This window comes from Mauremys mutica, chromosome 1, assembly GCF_020497125.1.
Source record: "Mauremys mutica isolate MM-2020 ecotype Southern chromosome 1, ASM2049712v1, whole genome shotgun sequence".
In the NCBI taxonomy this organism is placed as follows: Eukaryota; Metazoa; Chordata; order Testudines; family Geoemydidae; genus Mauremys; species Mauremys mutica.
In genome coordinates this window covers 74,370,032-74,384,551 of record NC_059072.1, presented here as the reverse complement: position 1 = coordinate 74,384,551, position 14,520 = coordinate 74,370,032, and the positions used below count along the sequence as shown (strand labels likewise).

Here is a 14,520-nt window from a genome sequence, read left to right as displayed (position 1 = left end):
GGGTGGGATGGGGCAGCAGGGGGCAGTCAGGGGCTGGGGTTTCAGGGGCAGTCAGGGGACAGGGAACATGGGGTGGATGGGGCAGGGGTCCCGGGGGGGGGACCATCAGGGAATGAGGGGGTGCTGTCAGGGGGCAAGAAGCAGGGAGGTTCGGATAGGGGGCGGGGGCCGGCCAAGCCACGCCTGGCTGTCTGGGGACACACAGCCTCCCCTAACTGGCCTTCCATACAATTTCTGAAACCTGATGCGGCCCTCAGGCCAAAAAGTTTGCCTGCCCCTGCCTTATATAATGCAAATGCTCAGGAAGGTGGATCCACTGGGTTTATGCACTGGTTTTGTGCAACCCAAATGGCTTATGCAGCCAGAAAGTCCAAAAATCTGTCCTCTGGCTTTTTTCCAAGTTTTCTACGCTTTAAAATCCAAAATGTTACATTAAAATATGCAGGTCAACATACAGGTTGCAAACAGATATTTTGTAAAGCAAAATACTACAAAATTAATTCTCCTTTGACTCAACTGCTAAGTTCAGAGTCTAGAGAAAAGTACAACATGCCTAATACCAAATAAGCAGAATTTTCTTGTACTCCCTACATGGCTTCCTGTACTTGCAAGATCTTCTGGCAATTACAGTAGATCTGGACAGGTCAGTGAATCAGGAAATGAGTCTCAAAATGCTATTTTAAAATGCATAGTTTTAACTTTTGGAGTTACCTGTATATTCTGCTTTTACAGAACCAGACTAACACGGCTACCCCTCTGATACTTGTATATTACATTAGTGAGCTAGGATGTGAGGGTGGAATTTTCAGAGTGTTTACTGTTGGCTTAACTCTGCTCTGACTGAAGCCAATGATAAAACTCCTAATGATTTCAATGGGAGCAGAATTTAAGCCAACACTGAGCGCTTTTTGAAATCCACCCTAAAACTACTTTTAAAAAACTTTCCAAAAGTTTTAATCTTAGAAATGTGTGATATTAAACACCCCACTCCCAAAGAAATCAAAACCAACAAGTACACAGCCGAAAAGAAAAAAAAAACACATATTTTTGTTGAAGTTTTCAGTCTCTGTGGACACATCTACACAGTGAGCAGCAGCCTGCGGCAGTGAGTCTTAAAGCCTGGCTCGACAGACTTGGACTCACAGGGCTCATGCTCTGTCGCTAAAAATAGTTGTGTAGATGTTGTGGCTTGGGTTAGACGCTGGGCTCTGAAGCTCACCCCCACCTTCTGCTTCAGAGCCCGAGCCACAATATCTACATAGTTATTTTAAGCACCTTTTAGCATGAGCCCCACAAACCTGAGTCTGTCAACCTGGGCTCTGAGCATAAGCTTTCAAGGGCTACAACCCACTTCATCGGCTGCATAGAATGGAACGTATAGTGAGGAGATATATATACATACAGAGAGCATGAAAAGGTGGGAGTTTCCCTACCAACTCTAAGAGGCAAATTAATTAAGATGAGCTATTGTCAACAGGAAAAAGAAAACTTTTGTAGTGATACTCAAAAGATAGCCCATTTAAGGCAGTTTGACAAGAAGGTGTGAGGATTCCAGGGGCGGTCATGGGGAAATAGATTCAATGTGTGTAATGGCTCAGCCATTCCCAGTCTTTCTTTAAGCCTAAATTGATAGTATCTAGTTTGCATATTAATTCAAGTTCAGCAGTTTCTCATTGGAGTCTGTTTCTGAAGCTTTTCTGTTGCAAAATTGCCACCTTTAAATCTGTTACTGAATGGCCAGAGAGATTGAAGAGTTCTCCTAGGTTTTTGAATGTTATGATTCCTGATGTCAGATTTGTGTCCATTTATTCTTTTGCATAGAGACTGGGCTCTCGTGATTATCAGTTTTTTTTCTCCTGCTGACAATAGCTCATCTTAATTAATTAGCCTGTTAGAGTTGGTAGGGGGACTCCCACCTTTTCATGTTCTCAGTATGTATATATATCCTCACTATATGTTCCATTCTATGCATCTGATGAAGTGGGCTGTGGCCCACGAAAGCTTATGCTCAAATAAATTTGTTAGTCTCTAAGGTGCCACAAGTACTCTTGTTCTTTTTGCGGATACAGACTAACATGGCTGCTACTCTGAAACCTGGGCTCTGAGACTCACTTCCACAGTCTCCCACTCAATGTGTAGACGTACCTGTGATGCCAGCTTTTTTGTACCCATTTTCACTGTTAAGTTTGTGCTCACCTCCTCAATTGCACCTGCAGAAATTCTATGACCTGCAACATTGATCACGTCATCAACTCGAGACATGACATATAAGTAGCCATCTTCATCCATGTACCCAGCATCCATGGTATCGTAGTATCCCTGAAAATAAAACCACAAGCAATAAATTGGTATTAATGCTAGGGTCATCAGCAATGTTTACCAGCAAAATGGATGAATAACTCACTCAAAATGAAAAAAGTTACTGGCCTATTTAATATAGTCACCTCCCACCTAAAGTTTATGCGTTAAAAATTATCAACATATTTACCTTCACGGTGCAAAATAGGATCACATCAACTTTAAAACTGAAAAATCTTTATAAACTCTGCAGTTCCTTCTTTTCCCAATTATTATTTTTTCATTACATGGATTTTATTCTGAAACATTTTATTCACTGTTCTTATTTTATAATACAGCTTGGGTTCCCCTCCCTGAGTGAACTTGGTGGGGTCAGCAGGAACAGTATATGCAAGTCCACTCACACCTTCTCCAGCCTTTTCACTGCTCCCTCAGAACCCCTGGAAGATGGGGCTCTCCTGAGTCCAGAGGAAGAGATGGGGTTGTCTCTAAAGGATGGGGCAGCAAAGTTGAACTCAAATTCTCATGATATTTCTGTTTCTTTTGGGAATATCTTGACCCAGAAGCATGATAGCAACACCTTGCCAGACCACAAAATGACAACTTGTCCTCACGTAAATCTGTTCCCTCACTTATTTCCACCCTTGGACCAAATCTTCCTTCTTGGTCATACATAGGAAAAACACAACACAACACAACACAAAACAAACAAACTCTCTCTCTCTCTCTCTCTCTCTCCTGTGTAGGGAGGAGATCAGCTTATGTACAATCTCTTCCATGTGTGGATCTGATGGGGAAAGCGTAATTTATTCATCTATTTACTGATTCCCTTCCCTGGTCATGCTCCCCTCCTGCATATGTTACCCCACACAGAAGACAAACTGTATTTTTTAGGTTTTCTTTAAAAGAGAGTGACTACATTCTAATATTCTGCACAATGAGAGCTTTAACTTTAAATGATTTTAATCTTATGTAGACATACATATCAAAGCTCTCTCATCAAAAGAAGAAATGACAGAATCCTATAACTACTAACTAAGATCGTTCAATGCCATAGCATTACTGGTAGTTTATATAGTTCCTTTTGCAATTCTTACGGGAAATTTTTGGAAATATAACTCCTTGAACGTTTCCTGATTTTTCCAGAGACCCGAGAAGGCTCCAGGAGGCAAAGGCAACCTTACATTAAAAAGGAAAATAGTGCAGTAGTTAGAATAATAAGATACAAACTTAAAAACGTCAATGATGCACAGTATAATAGATAATCACAACGTGATAGAACTGCATTCAGGTCGCATAGTAAGGTAAACATATGAGGATTATGCAACTGGATGACAGTTCCCTTAACACCTATATTGCTTAGTGACAGATGATCCTGAAAGTTATGTATTTCATAAACTATTGTTAAATCACATTCATATAGTTATAAACTTGAAGATACTGCTAGCTGATACATTTTATAGAACACTAGGGCCTCCAACTTCTAGTAAAATAAAGTTTGCTCTAGTAAATGTGAAAAAAGTGCTATAAAAATCTATCATCATCATTCAATTTAAAACATTGCCCAAGATAAAGCACCTGACATTTTATAATACATACAATACATACGTACTTGCATGCATGTATGCATGCACACACGCGCACACACACATGCGCACACACACACACATACACGATCAGACCCTCGGTTTGTGTAAATTGTCCCAGCACCATTGACTTCAAAGTCATGAGGATCTGGATCACAGTATTTTCAGGTGGTTATACTTATTTTAATTGTCCAAAAATGAAGTGAAATTATGCAGATTAAACTGCAGTAATTATTGGGGGGAGGAAGATGGAAAAAGGTAAAAACCTATATTTTCAAAAATAAAATAATTGGGGTTTAATTCATAGAAGAAAACAGAAATGACAAAAGTTGAAATGCACCATGAGCTGAATTTTCAACATGTGCTCCTTTCTGCCACTTTAGTCAGCATCTGAATGTGATGAAGATGAGAGAAGGAGCATTCCACATAAATAATATCTGTCAGATGGGAAGAAGTGGCAAAGCTTTTTGGGCTGACAAGGAGAAACGGTGATTTTTTAAATTTCACAGTGTTGACTGTAGATAAAAATTTTAAGGAAACTGGGTTTAACCCTACAAGATATAAATTTGGGGTGGGGGGGGTGTTGAACTGGGATTCTATAAAGGTTAACTCTGAAAGCAGATTTGCAGGAGAGAGAGTGTGCATGCATATATTAGAGCAATTCAATTATGTGGCATAAAAGGTCTCCTGGTATGAGCTTGGGATGAATGTATTACTCACAAGTAATCCCTAATACATGGGATCTTCACTTTCACCCTGGCAGTCACCAAACCCTGACAAACGCCACTATGATTCATAATACTATCCAAAGGACAATACCTCCAGCACTGAAACATTCCCCAGTAGTGTGGCAGTGTCCATACTGATAAAATATAAACTGCATGTGGGATTTTAGCCCACAGGAAATGGTGTTAGCAAGTCAACCACATCTACACTACAGGCTTTACTTTTATCAGCACAAAAGGACAATTTCCTTTTTTCTATAGAAAGTATTGATAGAATAAGCCATGGCAAAACAAGCTAAATCATCACTGTTCTTCCTAAGAGGATGGGGGCCTCTCAGGGTCAGACTCAGCTATCACTTTAAGTGATTCACTTTAAGAGGACCAGAAGGGTGTATTTGGCAACAGGATGTGGTCAGGGATTCAGATGATGGGTAAACTGCATGAGCATCCATGGGGTATCTAGCCACTCCCCACATTGCCCATTTTGGCAGGTTTATTGGACAGCGTCGGGTCCCCAGAGTGGGAGTACTAGTTGCTTTGCAAAAGAGTAACCCCATTTTTATGGACATCTTGCTTGAAGAAACCCTGGAATGGACCAAGCCATGTGTTTGGAAATGAGAGCGCTTTAAAGAAAAAATTCTTCTTCAGATTCAAGAGAAACCACGAGAGAATGGTAATTACCATGTTTGTTGCCTGACTACTAACTGTATAAGAATTCATAACAGGTATTGTAGTTGCAGATTTTGCACCTTTAATTTATTTAATTGTCTGAGATGTCCTTATGATAGAGAGAAAGGATACTACACATTGACAGTCATTAATGATTTCTCCAGAGCTGCATTCAAACGCTCCCAATTTAGTGATTAAATAGAAGAACGCATTATATTTCTAAAATAAGAACCTCATTTTGCTGTTTTGTAAATATGATTTCTGAAAATTAAAACCAGAAGAAATATGTAACATATGATATCAGGGAATCCTGATTTCTTGATTGGTCAATAGCAGTAGATCAGTACTTTAGCGACTAAACTACCTCATGCGTAGCACCAGGTCATTTGTATAAGTCATGGTTAGTGTCCGCTTAGAGTGCAAGAATTTCTAAAGACATTAGTAATAATGTCAGGATTGTGTGTGGGTTTTTTGTTTGTTGTTTGAAATCCACAAACAAAATTACTGGCTTTTTTGATCTGCCCTATCCCTCTTTTCATACTTCTTCCTCGTTATTTTGTATTTATTTTTATTTGTATTTTACGAGTCTGAGAGCATATTATTTCTCTGGAACACATTAGATTTACCTCTACACTTTTGCTCCAGCTCCCTCTCCTTTCTGTCTCATGCTCCCTTGCTTTTCCCCCCCCCGCCATCACTCCTTTCCCTCATGCTTCCGCCGTCCCTCTATTTGTCCCTACCATCTCAGTTTTCTGTTATTTCACCTGGGATTCAGTGTTGGTTTAACAAGAATCAGATTAAAAAAGCACAGCTGAAGCCCTACCCAGAGCCTGCAGGATAGAAAAAGAACAAAATGACTAACAGTGGCTTGCCATGGCTCTCTGCAGCACTTTAGTCACAGATGAGAACCAAGAGAACTTACCCTACATGTATGTACAGGGAGTCCTTGGGATTATGACACAATTCGTTCCTCAGATTGTGTTGTAAGTCAAAACATAAGTCAAAACTGTTTTTCCCATAGGAATCAAATGGTATAAAGCGGGGATTGGTTCCTGAACCAAAGCTTGATACACTATTTTCACCACAATAACCCAGATTTTTGTACTAAATGAATGATAGATGTCTAATGCAGCACCATCAATGTATTTATTTGGTAAACAACATTCAAATAAACAAATAAAAATCACGTTTTGACTTTCCAGAACTTTTTGAAGGGCTCTTGGCTGGGGGCTTCTCTGAAGTCTGGGCTGCAGGTTTCTCTGGAGTCTTCTCTGGAGTCTTAAAGAAAGTGTCTAAGGAAGTTTGGACAGATGTTCTCCTCTTCTCCTTGTAAATTTCTCTGTAGCAGCTGTACATGTTGTATATGCCCCTATTCACAGATGCACTGAGTTCAATGTTGGGAGACATGGTGGACAGACAGTCAGGGGGGCAGGCAGCAAGGCAGGCAGCTGCTCAGAATGCTGGCAACATACAACAGAGAACTGGGCTTGCTTTTTACAGTGTTCCTTGTAAATAACTTTGTGGTCACGTTATAATGAATGGAGCTGGAAAGGGGTCCCTTGCAGTTACTTGTCTGATTGGCTTCCACAGCCAGGGTAGCTTGTTGCCAGGTAGCCTTGATAATTGTATTTGATTGGCTCCAGGCCCCCGGCTCAGACAATCAAAATGCTTGAACAGTGAAATCCATGATTGGCTGAGGCTCAGCATGTGATGTGTATGTTCTCCCTGCTGGCTTTCATCGTAAGGGCGAAACAAGTGTCGTAGGGGCGAAACGAGCAGTCAATTGAAAAGCGTTGTAAGTGGCATCCAACTAAGTCGGGCATCATAAGTCCGAGGACTCCCTGTACATCATCTTTCATGCCAAAGGATTCCAAAACAATATTTACACTGGAATCACTCCTGTCACCAGGAACGTGTTCCACCTCTAATGTCACATAACAGGACACATTTAGGTCAGGAAGAGAAAATGAATCCCATAAACTACAGAGGGAAGTCACTTGATCAGGATGGAATTTTGAATTTACACCCAAAGAGCCAAATCTCTATCCCATAGAAGTCAATGAGCATTTTGCCACAGATTTTAATAACAGCAGGATTGGGACCTTAAGAGCCAGAGGATGAAAAATCAAATGGTCAAGAGCTCTATTTTGTGTTTCATCTGAAAGAGCACTTCACATAATAAAGTGTAACCTAACCCCATGGGAGGGCACTGGTTCTGTTCTGAGATACTGGAGAGAGAAAAGGCATTTGCCCATCTTCCTGTAGCATCCTCGGTTCCCTTGGAGCTCTCCTATCTCAATACAGACCAGGCCTGACCTTGCTCAGCTTGAGAAATCTGACAAGAACATAATCCAAGGTGATGTGATTGAAAAACTTCAGTTCCAGCTTTGTAAATTAAAATAAAACAGCCTCCCAAACACGAGGAAACGGATGCAATGCTGCTACTGGGAAGGGATGGTTATCAGACCTTTACTACTCCCAGGATTTCTCCCAGGGTGCTTCATGGCAAGGGTGCAAAAACAGCTATATAAATATTAGGGGAGAACTACCACACTGAGATCAGAAGCATTGACACAGAGCTGCATGAGAGGCTCTAGTGGGAGATCAGCTGTTAGACACTGCTGTCCTTATGATACGATTGTGTGTCCTCCCTTAGTGTTCTGGCGTGATGTAAAGCAGTGGTGGGCAACCTGAGGCCCATCAGGGTAATCTGATTGTGGGCCGCGCGACATCTTGCTGATGTTGACCATCCGCAGGCATGGCCCCCAACAGCTTCCAGTGGCTGCAGTTTGCCGTTCCTGGCCAATGGGAGCTATGGAAAGCAGTGGCCAGCATGTCCCTGCAATCTGCCACTTCCCACAGCCCCCACTGACCGAGAACGGCAAACCACAGCCACTGGGAACCGCAGGGGGCCATGCCTGTGGATGGTCAACGTCAACAAAGCCCACAATCAGATTACCGTGATGGGCCGCATGTTGCCCACTGCTGGTGTAAAGAGTGATGGTAGCCAGGGAGACAGAAGTACCGGTAATTGCCTCTAAAAATAAATACAGAAGGCTTGTGATATTTACAGTCTACAGATACACGGATCCTGAGTTTCCTCCAGCAGTGGAATTTTCACTTGATTTTTCGTTACTAATGTTCATTATGAGAACAGACGACATTCTGTTTTGCTAATAATAATGGTTACACACATAAGCATGCACATAAATATACATATTATATATAATCTCAGAAAGGTCAGACTCTGTGTTAAAATATTGGTCTCCTCATCAGGCTGCCCTTGCTAATGGAAGCTGGAGGTCATTACAACAATCATTTCAAAATGAACCCTCAGTTAATTAACCTTCATGTCCAAAGATTTTAGCTCACAGAAGAAGAAAGAGACACAAGTTGCCTCGTGCTAATTTCATAAAATCATAGAACTGGAAGGGACCTTGAAAGGTCATCTAGTCCAGTCCCCTGCACTCAAGGCAGAACTAAGTATTATCTAGACCAGAGGTGGGCAAACTACGATGGCCTGCGGGACCGTACTGCCCAGCCTCTGAGCTCCTGGCCCGGGAGGCTCGCCCCCAGCCCCTTCCCTGCCGTTCTCCCGCCCCTGCAGCCTCAGCTCACTGCACCGCGGGCACAATGCTCTGGGTAGCGGGGCTGCACGCTCCTGGGGTAGCGCAGCTGCAGAGCTCGGCCTGACCCGGTGCTCTGTGCTGCGCGGCTGGCTCCAGCCGGGTGGCGCGGCTGTAGCACCGCCAGCCACCGGTGCTCCAGGCAGCACAGTAAGGGGGCAGGGAGCAGAGGAGGGGCAGTTGGATAGAGGGCAGGGGAGTTCGGGGGCTGGTCAAAGGCCAGGGATGTGGATGGGGTGGGGGTGGTCAGAGGGCAGGGAACAGGGGGGTTGAATGGGGTCGGGGGTTCCAGGGGCGGTCAGGAAGGAGAGGAGGGGTTGGATGGAGTGGTGGGGGGCAGTTAGGGGCAGGTGGCCTGGGGGCGGTGACTGAGAAGAGGTGGTTGGATGGGGCAGGGGTCCTGGGAGGGGCCGTCAGGAAGGAAGGAAGGGGGGAGGGTGGCTGGAGCAGCAGGAGGGCAGGGGAGTTCGGGGGCTGGTCAAGGGCTGGGGGTGTGGATAGGGGTGGCGGTGGTCAGAGGGTGGGGAACAGGGGGGTTGAATGGGGTCGGGGGTTCCGGCAGCAGTCAGGGAGAAGGGGTGGTTGGATGGGGCAGGGGTCCCGGGGGGGGTGTCAGGAAGGAAGAGGGAGGTTGGCTGGAGCAGCAGGGGGGCAGTTAGGGGCAGAGGGTCCAGGGGTGGTCAAGGGGCAGAGAGCAGGAGGGGTGGATGGGGCAGTGGTGGGGGCTGTCAGGGGCTGAGGAGCAGGGGGGAGTGGATAGGGGGCAGGGGCCGGGCCACGTCTCGCTGTTTGGGGAGGCACAGCCTCCCCTGACCGGCTCTCCATACAATATCTGAAACCCGATGCAGGCCTCAAGCCAAAAAAAAAGTTTGCTCGCCCCCCGATCTAGACCATCCCTGACAGGTGTTGTCCAGCCTGATCTTCAAAATCCCCAATGATGGAGAGTCCACCACCTCCATAGGCAATTTATTCCAGTGCTTAACCACTCTGACAGTTAGGAAGTTTTTCCTAATGTCCAACTTAAACCGCCCTTGCTGCAATTTAAGCCCATTGCTTCTTGTCCTGTCCTCACAGGTTAAAAATAACCATTTTTCTCCCTTCTCCTTGTAACAAGCTTTTATGTACTTGAAAACTGTTATGTCCCCTCTCTGTCTTCTCTTCTCTAGACTAAACAAGTTAATTTTTTCAATCTTCCCTCATAGGTCATTTTTTCTAGACCTTTAATCATTTTTGTTGCTCTTCTCTGGGCTGTCTCCAATTTGTCCACATCTTTCCTGAAATGTGGCCTCCAGAACTGGACATAATACTCCAGTTGAGGTCTAATCAGTGTGGAGTAGAGCAGAAGAATTACTTCTCATGTCTTGCTTACAATACTCCTGCTAATACATACCAGAATGATGTTTGCTTTTTTTGCAACAGTGTTACACTATTGACTCATATTTAGCTTGTGATCCACTATGATTCCCAGATCCCTTTCCGCAGTACTCCTTCCTAGACAGTCATTTCCCATTTTGTATGTGTGCAACTGATTGTTCCTTCCTAAGTGGAGTACTTTACATGTCCTTATTGAATTTCATCCTATTTATTTCAGACCATTTCTCCAGATCATTTTGAATTGTAATCTTCCAAAGCACATGCAATCCCTCCCAGCTTGGTATCGTCCACAAACTTTATAAGTGTACTTTCTATCCCATTAACTAAATCATTGATGAAGATATTGAACAGAACTGGACCCAGAACTGATCCTTGCAGGACCCCACTCATTATGCCCTTCCAGAATGACTGTGAACCACTGATAACTACTCTCTGGGAATGATTTTCCAACCAGTTATACACCCACCTTATAGTAGCTCCATCTAGGTTGTATTTTCCTAGTTTGTTTATGAGAAGGTCATACGAGACAGTATCAAAAGCCTTATTAAAGTCAGGATATATCACATCTACCGCTTCCCCCCATCCACAAGGCTTGTTACGCTGTCAAACAAAGCTATTAGGTTGGTTTGACACGATTTGTTCTTGACAAATCCATGCTGACTGTTATTTATCACCTTATTATCTTCTAGGTGTTTGCAAATTGATTGCTTAATTATTTGCTCCATTATCTTTCCGGGTACAGAAGTTAAACAGAGTGGTCTGTAATTCCCCGGGTTGCCCTTATTTACCTTTTTATAGATGGGCACTAGATTTGACCTTTTCCAGTCTTCTGGAATGTCTCACGCCTTCCATGACTCTTAAAAGATAATTGATAATGGCCTAGATATCTCCTCAGTCAGCTCCTTGAGTATTCTAGGATGCATTTCATCAGGCCATGGTGATTTGAAGACATCTAACTTGTCTAAGTAATTTTTGACTTGTTCTTTCCCTATTTTAGACTCTGATCCTACCTCATTTTCACAGGAATTCATTATTTTATACATCCCATTGCCACCAACCTTCTCAGTGAAAACCAATACAAAGAAGTCATTAAGCACTTCTGCCATTTCCACATTGTCTGTTATTGTCTTTCCCCGCTCATTGAGTAATGGGTCTACTTTGTCCTTGGTCTTCCTCTTGCTTCTAATGTATTTGTAGAATGTTTTATTTTTTCCTTTTATTTCCCTAGCTAGTTTGATCTCATTTTGTGCCTTGGCTTTTCTAATTTTGCCCTATATACTTGTGTTATTTGTTTATACCCATCCTTTGTAGTTTGACCGAGTTTCCACTTTTTGTAGGACTCTTTTTTGAATTGTAGATCATAGAAGAGCTCCTGATTAAGCCAGGGTGGACTCTTGCTATACTTACTATCTTTCCTACGCAGTGGAATAGATTGCTCTTGTGCCCTTAATAATGTCTCTTTGAAAAACTGCCAACTTCCCCTCACTTCAGTGTAGCTTAGCAGGTAGAGCACTACAGTGGGACTCGTGAGATCTGGGTTATATTTCCAGCTCTGATACAGGAATGCTGGGTGACCTTGGGCAAGTCACTTCCCCCCTCTGTGTCTCAGTTGCCCCATCTGTAAAATGTGGATAATGATAGTGACCTCCTTTTGTAAAGCACTTTGAGACCTAAACATAAAAAGTGCTATTGTAAACATAGAAGGGTTCCTACAGTGTGAGTTTTGCAACTGTGCACATTGGAGTTCCCAACTATACAGTAATTTTAATAATACTGGGCCTGATCTTGGGACAAGAATCTGTCAAACCTCAAAGTGATAAGTGGGAATCCTTAAGTAATCAATATAATATATAGATTATGTATTATTCAGACTACAACAGCATGAAAACAAGGAACAAACTGCTACATCCTTTTAAAACGTGCAATAATACTCCACAGGCTAATGCATTGGAGACACAAGGCCATGACTAGGCCTATTCTCCCAGTGCTTTATGGTAGCTGTGCTCCTTATTAGCCCTGCACTCTCCCAACAACATTGGTTGCCTTTCTGAAGTATCTTTATGGGATCTGTGGGAGGTCAGGGTGAGAAAAGATCTCTCATCCTCACCATTCAGAAGGGACAATCAAACTCTAGCCTTAAATGAAAAAAAAAATTGTAGTGTGTCAGCATTTCAGAGTTTTTCTAGTACACAAAGGCTGTGCTGGAAACAGCAGCAAATGAGTTGAGGATTTACATTCCCTAACAACCCCAGATTTTTAGTTTAATATTAGTAAAACCTGTTAAAAACTGCCAAGAAGATGTCATATTACTAGAATTAAAGTTGGAGAAAAATGCTGAGACTGCTGACCGTAATTTCTACAAATGTGTTTCCACTCAGCAGCATCCAAGTTGCAACTTCACAAGCAAGTAGCGTAATGGTCATCATTCACCCTTCTCCACTTCACTAACGTTTTTTCTTACATTTCCATAGTTTCACCTAATAGAATACAATTTAAAAGGGACACTGGATCCAAGTGGCTATACCAAAAGAAGAGGGGGGAAAAACAACCTATTTCACAAGGGGTCCCATGTTGTTTCCTAAGGATTCTTGGTGTATAATTTATTTTCTGATTCTCCCCCCACCATACTATGAGGGAGTGGTGGGGTGTATAAGCCCTGCAACAGGGAATAAAGAGTTACCGAGCAACTCTGGGCCCAGATGCCCTGCCCAGCCACACCTACTGGGCACGACCACAATGGTGGCATAGCTTAAAAGGCAGCAGCCCAGCCCAGTCAGGGTGGACAGAGCAAGGGAGCTCCTAGGCTTGTAGCTCCTGCAGAGAAGCCGCAGGAGTTCCTCAACACCTGGACCAGACCCCACTGTTGAGCTGCCGAACGCCCCATGAAGACTGGGCAAAGCGGGGCCTGACTGAAGGAGAATAGCCTCCGGATCACAGTCACTGAGAAACCTCAGTGTAAGTCAATAAGCCAAACCCTGTGGTGACTTTGGCAGAAGCCACGGTAGGAAGAGACCCAGGAAACAGATTTGGTGGTGACTGCCCTCAGGGCGCATATCCGACCTGCTAGTCACAGGGCCCTGGCTGGAACCAGGTGGAGCAGGGAGGCCCCAGGGTTCCCCTACCACTGACCCTAAAGACTCTTGCCACTTGGTGATACAGCCACAGACTCTTGCCACTAAGCGATACAGCTGGACGCAGACCCCAACCTCCCAACCCTGCTGACAGAAGGCCAAACTGCTACAATAGAGGATAGTGTACTGGCATTCTACCAGGAATTACAGAGTACAAAAAGTATTCAAATTCCCCACCCCTGCCTTCTCCACCAACTCATCCAAATGCAGCAAAAGTCAAGATGGGGGTTGGGAGGACAGAATAAAAACCCACAATACAAATACCCTTAGAATCTTTAAAGCTCTTTAAAAAGGGAAACTTGTTAAGAAAGCTCACTTTTGGCTTTACCAAGGCTGGCAATGACACTTTAAATGGTCCCCTACAGTATAGGCCATTAATGACAAGAACCTAGAATAAAAGGTGATACAAGATACAGAAATAGCTGTACATGAATATATAACAAATAAATATAGTTCAGCTTAACTGCCACAAAGTCACAAAATTCACCAATGAGTACTCCTCCTCTACCACTTTTGGGGCAAACAGTCAAGGGCTTCAAAATATTTTGTTGAGTGTTGGTATTTGGGGAAAAAACAGTTACTAACCTGTTCAGTAATTGTTGTTCTGGACGTTCTGCCCATGTCCAATCCAATCTTGATGTCTGTCTGCCCAGAGTACAGCCATTGGAAACTTTTCCCCTCAATAGTACCCATTGGGTAGCTTGAGCTCCTCCTGCTGGCACACACCACTGCATGCAGGTATAAAGGAAGAGCAGCCCCAGTCCCCCCTCAGTTGTATCTTGCCAGACCTCCAACACAGAGGGTTAGGAGGGCGAGTCATGAGTGGAGAACAACTCACTCAACCCTAGCATTGTCTCTCGAATCCTGAGCAACACCACAATGGGAAAAAAATGGGTTGACTGAGGACTAGGTTGTCAATCCACAACTGTGGCTTTGGGCAGAATGCAGATAAGTAAATTGGCTGGCTGATATGGAAAGATGATATCACCTTTGGGACAAACCTCAGATGAGGCTGCAAGTAAACCTTGTTCTTAAAGAAGATTGTATAGAGAGGCCCATCCATTAAGTAATGCAGCTATCCTACTCTTCTGGCCAAGGTAATGGCAACCAA

The 14,520-nt window shown here is 43.5% G+C and overlaps 1 protein-coding gene across 2 annotated transcripts in view; it reads right to left on the bottom strand.

Moving 5' to 3' along the window:
- The window catches only part of ACSS3 (acyl-CoA synthetase short chain family member 3), a 118,363-nt gene that overhangs the window by 8,821 nt on the left and 95,022 nt on the right, over positions 1-14,520 (bottom strand). For both annotated transcript variants that reach the window (XM_044979778.1, XM_044979784.1), the window contains 2 exons: positions 3,396-3,477; positions 2,197-2,319 (listed from right to left, as the gene is read on the bottom strand). In XM_044979778.1, coding sequence (XP_044835713.1) covers positions 2,197-2,319; positions 3,396-3,477 — 205 coding nt within the window. The remainder of the gene's footprint in view (positions 1-2,196; positions 2,320-3,395; positions 3,478-14,520) is intronic.